We start from the raw sequence: 8,540 nt of genomic DNA, 5'->3' as shown, positions 1-8,540 counted from the left end.
AAACTTCTAAATGCGGTTTTTAGGTGCAGTGCATGAACAAATGCGGGTTCTTCTTTTCGCGGAGAAGAAAAAACAAATGCGGTTCCCAGCAAAAGAAAAAAAATGCGGTCGCACGCAACAGAATTTGTCGCAGACAGCTAAGCTACCACACATCCGCGGCGCTGCATGCAGCCGATGGCTCGCCGGCACGAAACACTTGTCACGGTGCGCCTGCCACAAAGCGAAACACTTGGCGCGGTGCATTCCTCCGAGCCGGAGCACCTGTCTTCACCGCCTCGGGAACCGGGCGGGCGCTAATCTCCAAACCAAACAGGAGCCTCCACGGCCACTGATGCGATGCTGCCAAGAACCAGTGCGGGCCCCGAGCAAAGCGACGGAAAAGAGAGCGTCCTTTTCCCCGGCCGCCCGGCGAGGGGGGTTGGCACCGGCTGGCGGCTGCACCTGACCCACGCCTCCTCCTGGCCTGGCAGCTCCTCCGGCGCGCGCGCCCGTGTATAACTAGGGGCGCAGGCATCGTCGCCCAGCCATCTCACTCGCTCTCACCGCGCACCAAACCCGAGCCTGCTCCCCTGTGACGTTTCCTTGTTTCTCGCCCTCCTCCTCCCTCCTCTGGAGCAAGGTAACGAAGCCATGTCCTGTTTCCCTGTACTTCAAGAGCTTCTTTTCATAGTACTTACACATAGTATGAATGACAGCGGGTACGGTTGGGACTATACGGAGGTCTGTGGGGCTAGCCTGGTTTCAGTGATTCAAGAGAGGTGCTGCGAAATTCTCTTTCTAGTTTCTTCGGCTTAGGTTCGAGAGTATACTGATAAGAAAAGTTTGGTTCAGGCTTGTTGATTAATTTGGTCTTCTCGGCCCTTGCATGCACTTGGGGCCAGGCCCTGGAGACCTTCTCTTTTGGTTGCTGTAGTTAGCACAAATGTTCTCTTTTGTGTTCTAGAGTTGGGACTAGGATGGTAGAGTGGGTGAACTGCTGTGAGATCCATACGCCGGTTTGTACACTGGATCGGTGTAGGGGTATGGTGGGCGTATGGCAGTACTGTAGAGATCCAGTGCAGAATTACATATCCTGCATGCCTGTGACATCCTCCTCCGGGGAGGCCAGGCTTGTCGTCAGTTTGAAATTCACTTCTGTTTTCTGAGAGCATATTCCAAGTTTTCGTAATGCAAAAATAAATCTAGCAGGTTTTTTTCTTCCTATTTTATGCAACTTGTTAAAGGGGCTATTAAAGTTTTATCAAGGCCAGTAATTAAGAGTTACAGTGGTTCTCACTAATCCTACATAAGCTTCTTGCCTTGCGGATAATGTGCATGTTTTTGTATTACTACTGTACTAAATTAGCTGATCCGTTTCTATTTATTTGCATGCTCTCTACTGGAAAAGTGGAGAGCCTGCCCGGCAATAGTCCCGTGCTCCTGTGCTCACTCATATTTTGGTCAGTGTTAATTACTTAATCTGTTTCTAGTATCTGCATGCCCTTTACTGGAAAACTGGAGAGCCTGCCCGGCAATAGTTCTGTCTTCTGTGCTCCTGCGCTCACTCATATACTTTGGTCAGTTTTAATTAGCTTGCCAAGCCACGCAAGGAACGACTAGGATACATCTCACGCTAATCCCATGATCTGCTTCCCAAAGCACAACCTTCTAGGTACTCTTGCACGTCACGCCAACCTTTCTTCTTCCTTTGGCTCTATTTATCAGTAGAGCTCATGCATCGTTGCTACTAGGACAGAGCGCCCTGTTGTCTAGGAGGAGGCTTCACTGTTTCTGCTGTTCAGGTTTACATGTCTGTTTCCGCTGTTCAGGTTTGAGGACAGCAATGGGGGAGACTGCCGGAGAGCGCGCCCTGAGCCGTATCCACAGCGTGAGGGAGCGCATCGGCGATTCCCTCTCCGCGCACACCAATGAGCTTGTCGCCGTCTTCTCAAGGTCTGTCCTTGATCTTTTGCAGGCTAGACTGGCTGCCGGTTTGTAGAAATCTCTGCATATAAGAATGATATGGTTAAGCGATGAATTATGGCTGCCTTGTGTATTTCTATGTTATGCTATAGTATGAGCTGGATCAATGGCTTTTTTCTTTAAAAAGTCTTGTTACTAAGGACCATTAAAAGAACTGATGATGAAGTTTCAACAATTGTTCCTGCATTTCTATATAGTACTGCTCCTTCTATTTGTCTTTTAACTTCTTTCTTAATCTAGTTGTATTTATACTATAACAAAGTACCTGAACATTTTCTTACTGCTACAATTGTTACCATACTTTGTTCTTCAAGTAACGTTTGTTGATAGATCTGACCCACTGGCTGTTACATGATAACTTGTTCAGGCTTGTTAACCAAGGAAAGGGGATGCTGCAGCCCCATCAGATAACTGCTGAGTACAATGCCGCGATCCCAGAGGCCGAGCGCGAGAAGCTCAAGGACACCGCCTTTGAGGATCTCCTAAGGGGCGCACAGGTTTGCACCACCAAAACTCACTGCAGTGTCATTCAAGTGATGTTCAGCTCTTGATCTGTTGGTTTCTCATACAGGAGGCAATTGTCATCCCTCCATGGGTTGCTCTCGCCATCCGGCCAAGGCCCGGCGTCTGGGAGTATGTGAGGGTCAATGTGAGCGAGCTTGGTGTTGAGGAGTTAAGCATCGCTGAGTATTTGCAGTTCAAGGAACAACTGGCGAATGGAAGGTATCTGTGATTTTGTGAAATCATTAAGATTCAAGAGTCCACCTTATACCTTAGTTTTATCATACAACGCTTCTTCTGTTCAAATTGCAGCATCGATAACAACTTTGTGCTTGAGCTGGACTTTGAGCCATTCAACGCCTCCTTCCCTCGCCCATCGCTGTCGAAGTCCATTGGCAACGGTGTGCAGTTTCTGAACAGGCACTTGTCATCGAAGCTGTTCCATGACAAGGAGAGCATGTACCCATTGCTCAACTTCCTTCGCGCGCACAACTACAAGGGGATGGTAGGTTACACTCTCCAGTGTCTGGCTCTGTAGATTGGATCATTTGGCTTTGTAGATTGGATCATTCAACTATATCTTTGCTGAAGGTTCTCTAGAAAAACTATATCTTTGTTGTTGAAGGCTTACATCATTTGTTTATAGCATGTCAATCTCTTAGATATATCTAAAAGCAGCATATGAGCATACCCAGCCTGTAAGAAAATATAGATACAATCTACTTAATGTGTTGGGCATTTGCCCTGATGATATGTGCATTTGTAAGTAAAAAAAAAGTTTTAGAACAAATTCTTTAAGAAGTGCAAAAGCCTGATTGCTATCTATGAGCCAACTGAAAGTTTAAACTGGAACTATTAGACCTGTTGTTTAATCACAATGAGCATGTAATATTTTCTTTCTTTCTTCAGACCATGATGTTGAACGACAGAATTCGGAGTCTCAGTACCCTCCAAGGTGCACTCAGGAAGGCAGAGACACATCTGTCAGGCCTTCCAGCTGACACCCCTTACTCGGAGTTCCACCACCGGTACTGTATATAATCATCATACACATGATCATTGAAACCCTTATTGCTCTCAACAAAGAACTAAAATCGTTGCGTATCAATTTTTTCGTTGCATAATTCAGGTTCCAGGAACTTGGTCTGGAGAAAGGTTGGGGCGACTGTGCTCAGCGTGCGAGTGAGACTATCCACCTTCTCTTGGACCTTCTCGAGGCCCCTGATCCATCCTCCTTGGAGAAGTTCCTCGGAACAATCCCAATGGTGTTCAATGTTGTTATCCTCTCTCCTCATGGTTACTTTGCTCAGGCCAATGTCTTGGGGTACCCTGATACTGGTGGACAGGTAGAATCCTCTACCCCACTTTTGACAGCTTGACATATTTCCTCTTGATAAACTGAACACCAGGAAATATTTATTATCACCAATTTTACTATGTCATGGCACACAGATTGTCTACATTTTGGACCAAGTCCGTGCTATGGAGAATGAGATGCTGTTGAGAATCAAGCAGCAAGGTCTTGACATTACACCAAAGATTCTAATAGTAAGTTTAGTACCCCCAATATGATCGAATATGAACTCTCTATTTTAATTGATCCCTAATGAGGTATCTTTGTCCTGACATAGGTCACCAGGTTGCTCCCTGATGCACATGGCACCACCTGTGGCCAGCGCCTTGAGAAGGTCCTTGGCACCGAGCACACCCACATCCTGCGTGTGCCATTCAAAACAGAAGATGGTATTGTTCGCAAATGGATCTCCCGCTTTGAAGTCTGGCCTTACCTGGAAGCTTACACTGATGTATGCATTTCACTTTCCAGCAGGTTGTTTGTAGTGTTTCATTAGAATAGCAATCCATCATTTTTTTCATGTTGCTTTCAGGATGTGGCACACGAGATCGCCGGAGAGCTGCAGGCCACTCCTGACCTGATCATTGGAAACTACAGTGATGGCAACCTAGTCGCGTGTTTGTTGGCTCACAAGTTGGGAGTTACTCATGTACGCATTCTATCCCCTTTTGCTCAGTACAAGATGTATTCTGATCTCCGTAGTATCCTATGATATTTCTTATTTCCTCATGTGCAGTGTACCATTGCGCATGCACTCGAGAAAACCAAGTATCCCAACTCCGACCTTTACTGGAAGAAATTTGAGGATCACTACCACTTCTCCTGCCAGTTCACAGCTGACCTGATTGCAATGAATCATGCTGACTTCATCATCACCAGTACTTTCCAAGAGATTGCCGGAAAGTAAGATTCTCTCTTTCACAGAAACAACGCCATGGTCATTTGCAAATAGCATAAACTGATCTAATGTTATCGTCCAATTTTCAGCAAGGACACCGTAGGGCAGTACGAGTCGCACATGGCATTCACAATGCCAGGCCTCTATCGTGTTGTCCATGGTATTGATGTCTTCGACCCCAAGTTCAACATCGTCTCCCCTGGTGCTGACATGTCCATCTACTTCCCATACACTGAACAGCAGAAGAGGCTTACCTCCCTCCATACTGAGATTGAGGAGCTACTCTTCAGTGATGTTGAGAATGCTGAGCACAAGTATAATCATATATAAGTCTTGACTTCTTATAAAATAGATTGCCTACCATGCTGGTTATCTAACTTGACTACCTCTTCAGATTTGTGCTGAAGGACAAGAAGAAGCCGATCATCTTCTCGATGGCTAGGCTGGACCGTGTCAAGAATATGACTGGCCTGGTAGAAATGTATGGGCGGAATCCTCGCCTACAGGAGCTGGTAAACCTGGTGGTTGTTTGTGGTGACCATGGAAAGGTGTCCAAGGACAAGGAGGAGCAGGCAGAGTTCAAAAAGATGTTTGATCTTATCGAACAGTACAACCTGATTGGTCACGTCCGCTGGATCTCTGCTCAGATGAACCGTGTCCGCAATGGTGAGCTCTACCGCTACATCTGCGACATGAAGGGAGCCTTTGTGCAGGTGAAGGACACTGTCAACCTAGCAACTCACTATGACTGAATCACGACATTTACTAGTTCTGACAATCTTTTTTCATGTTTGGCTTCCTGTGCTCAGCCTGCTTTCTATGAGGCTTTCGGTCTTACCGTGATAGAGGCCATGACATGTGGCCTTCCAACATTCGCCACTGCATATGGTGGTCCAGCTGAGATCATTGTGCACGGTGTGTCCGGCTACCACATCGATCCTTACCAGAATGACAAGGCCTCCGCACTGCTTGTGGACTTCTTTGGGAAGTGCCAGGAAGACCCGAGCCACTGGAACAAGATCTCGCAGGGAGGACTCCAGCGCATCGAGGAGAAGTATATAAGCAATTCTCTATCGTCTACATGTGTTATCATCTGATGCACATGCTCTGACTCTTTTAACAGCACTGAGCTGAGATTGATGCCCTGTGATCTTGACGCAGGTACACCTGGAAGCTGTACTCTGAGAGGCTGATGACCCTTTCTGGTGTCTATGGTTTCTGGAAGTATGTCTCCAACCTCGACAGGCGCGAGACTCGTCGCTACCTTGAAATGCTCTACGCCCTCAAGTACCGCAAAATGGTATGTGCCATGACATTGCGTTCGACCACCTTGATAATTTCAGCTCGGTTCATATCTTGAGACTTAATTTCTCTGTGCCTTTGTTGCGTGCAGGCTGCAACTGTCCCATTGGCTGTTGAGGGCGAGACCTCGGGCAAATGATTTGTCCTTACCAGAGAAATAAATGGCGGGCGAGCGCTCCGCTTTACCGTTCTTGATTCAGTGATGAAGCACAGATCGGAGAGTGTTATGCCTTTGATTGTCCTTTGTTACCGTTCTTGATTCAGTATGAACTTTAGTTCCTGTTGAGGCCCCGGCCGTGTTGTCGCGGTAGGGGAACTGGATGGATGCTGTGTTGTTGGTACTTTCTCATGGATACAGTATTTGAATGAATGAATAAGATAGTCTTTGTTTTACTCCCAAGTTTCCCATTCTGTGCAATTAACATTTATTAGGACCGGATTTTGATTGAGTCATTTTTCTGAGGGAAAAAGGAAAAGGCATATTCAAAATCCCTTTTCTTCGGACTTTTACAAAGACATGGCTCCTTTCTTCTTTAGATATATTTCATTCATTCAATTTCTCTATTGCTAACACTAGAACATCTTGCTAATCCTATAAGAACTCGAAAAGGATGGTGACACCAGGACCAAATCTATTGTACACATTGAACTTCTTATCTTGCCAAGCTAGCACCTTCATCCCACCAATTCATTGTAGAACTCTCCATCCACCGCCTCAATCTTATCTTGGCTTGCAAAACCCAAGTTTGTCTAATTGTTTTTCTAGAATGGATTTCCTATGTGGAATACTATTGATATGGCCTCGTTGCCAAGGGCTACGAGACCTAAGTGCACTGGAACTCGTGGTTATGGATCCGAATCCTTTAGTATGGAATATTGTATTTTTCAAATAAAAACCCGTAGTATATATAGTGAAAAGGTAATTTCGTTCCTATAAAACCTGTCTCTAAAATGCCCGGTAGGGCTACACCTTAACCCCCTAAACTACATAGGAAGAGGAGTACTTGACAAATAGGGAGCAATTGCATTGCACATGACAGCAAGGGACCTCTTGACACCTTTGTTGAAATATGAGATGGGCCTAGAGCCCATATGACAATTTCAGATTTGATCTCTAAGGGCCCATGTAGGTGGCATGACAAGGTGGTGGGAAGTTTAGTCCCACCATGCTAGTGGAAGGAAAGTTGGAGTGGTTTATAAGGGTGGCTCTTCTACATGCTATTAGAGCTTGAGAAGAGAAGAGGCCCTCGCGCACTCCTCCTCCTCCGCTCGCCGCGCCGCGCCGCGCCGCGCCGCGGGATTGAGCCGAGCCGAGCTCGTTCCTATGCGCTTCTTTTTGCCGGTCAGGAACGGAGAGTCTTTGACAGGTAGGGCCACGATCTGAGACGTCGGATCGTGGGCCACCAACTTGGACGTGGGTTCAGCCCACGTCTCTCCACGCGCGCGGCCGCACATATATATGTGGGGCGCTGCCAACCCTAGCCGCCGCGAAAAACAGAACGCATTTCCGCTTCCACGCCCACATCGTTCCTCTGCTGCTGCCGCCGCCGGCGACTCCATCCCGTTCACCGCGTACACGGTCGACGGGAGAGCAGGTCTCCGAAACCACGCCCTTCTGGTTCCTGTACGGGGTGAGGGGTGAATAGGTTTTTGGGCAGCGATTACGCGACTGCTCGCTTCCGATCGTTTACTTCCTCTACGTTCGCATCGCTTTCATCATCACCATGTCCACCGACCCCGACCGTGCCGCCGCCGAGAAAGCTGAAGCCGACAAGAAGGCCGCCAAGGACGCCGCTGCTGCCACCAAAGCCGCGGCCTCTGCATGGCCTACTGAAAGGTATAACTCGTTTATTCCGCTCCTAATTAATTTCATGATGGGTGAGATGCGTTCTGTTTTTCACGGCGGCTAGGGTTGGCAGCGGTGGGTGAAAACGTTCAGAGCTCGCTGGTCGGTAGTTCTGGGCGATCGATTTTGGGGCACCCGAGATCAAAATTTACGATCGGCGATAAATTAATTTGGGCATTCCTCCCGAAAGATTTCAGCGATATTTCCACGGAATCGAAGCAACAAGCTGAGCAGAGGACTCACACGCGATAGGCGCGCAGACGGGTGACCCGGACGCGTCGCCGCCCGCCCTCCTCCACACCGCCAGTTCGCAGCCGCGGCTGCTGACAAAACCCGCGCGAGCCACGCCGTCGCGCCGCTCCAGCCTCGAGCGGTCGAGCTTTCGCTTTCTGCCGCGGCCGCCGGGGAGGCCGGAACGGCCGGTGTCACACGGCAGCACGATAGGCCGGCCCATCATCCGCATCACCTGCCTTCCTGGGCCTCAAGTGGGCCCCACGGCTCCGAAAAGCAAACCGCATCCGTCACGGTACCCGATTGACTAGGACCCAGCCCGAGCCCGAGCCCGATAACGTACAGATGAGGCAGCCGCGTGCGGCGTGCCCGCATCGCTCCTCCCTTCAACTTCTTCCCCCTTCCATCTTGCCGGCGAACGGAAGAAACCCACCCCAATCCCCACG

The 8,540-nt window shown here is 48.4% G+C and overlaps 1 protein-coding gene and 1 long non-coding RNA gene across 4 annotated transcripts; one reads left to right on the top strand and one right to left on the bottom strand.

The window, feature by feature from the left end:
- Nucleotides 1–473: 473 nt before the first annotated feature.
- Nucleotides 474–6,410, top strand: LOC119362975 (sucrose synthase 2-like). Of its 3 annotated transcripts, XM_037628267.1 has the most exons (17): nt 492–619; nt 696–758; nt 1,809–1,932; nt 2,330–2,459; nt 2,534–2,685; nt 2,776–2,968; nt 3,373–3,491; nt 3,593–3,809; nt 3,916–4,011; nt 4,095–4,268; nt 4,350–4,466; nt 4,554–4,720; nt 4,805–5,029; nt 5,110–5,428; nt 5,525–5,769; nt 5,877–6,015; nt 6,109–6,410. In XM_037628267.1, the coding sequence occupies exons 3-17, from the start codon at nt 1,823–1,825 to the stop codon at nt 6,154–6,156; spliced, it is 2,451 nt and encodes an 816-aa protein (XP_037484164.1). In that variant the 5' UTR covers nt 492–619; nt 696–758; nt 1,809–1,822; the 3' UTR covers nt 6,157–6,410. The 3 variants fall into 3 exon arrangements, with proteins under 3 accessions (XP_037484163.1, XP_037484164.1, XP_037484162.1); XM_037628266.1 differs by lacking the exon at nt 696–758 and having other exon boundaries at nt 474–619; XM_037628265.1 differs by lacking the exons at nt 492–619; nt 696–758 and adding an exon at nt 1,606–1,651.
- On the bottom strand, nt 1,608–8,280 carry LOC119362976. Its single transcript, XR_005173708.1, has 2 exons — nt 8,107–8,280; nt 1,608–1,984 (listed from the first exon to the last, which is right to left on the bottom strand). It is a non-coding gene; the product is annotated as an uncharacterized LOC119362976 (long non-coding RNA).
- Nucleotides 8,281–8,540: the final 260 nt, after the last annotated feature.

This window comes from Triticum dicoccoides, chromosome 2B (genome assembly GCF_002162155.2).
Source record: "Triticum dicoccoides isolate Atlit2015 ecotype Zavitan chromosome 2B, WEW_v2.0, whole genome shotgun sequence".
NCBI classification, from domain to species: Eukaryota; Viridiplantae; Streptophyta; class Magnoliopsida; order Poales; family Poaceae; genus Triticum; species Triticum dicoccoides.
The sequence above is the reverse complement of the archived record's forward strand: the minus strand, read 5'-3'. Positions and strand labels throughout refer to the sequence as shown.

Bases quoted from the DNA above. Each gene is read 5' to 3' on its own strand.
- LOC119362975 (XM_037628265.1), top strand. From the start codon at position 1,621: ATGATCTGCTTCCCAAAGCACAACCTTCTAG. The intron at 1,652-1,808 runs GTACTCTTGCAC...TCCGCTGTTCAG, and splicing joins CCCAAAGCACAACCTTCTAG to GTTTGAGGACAGCAATGGGG. The intron at 1,933-2,329 runs GTCTGTCCTTGA...TAACTTGTTCAG, and splicing joins CTTGTCGCCGTCTTCTCAAG to GCTTGTTAACCAAGGAAAGG.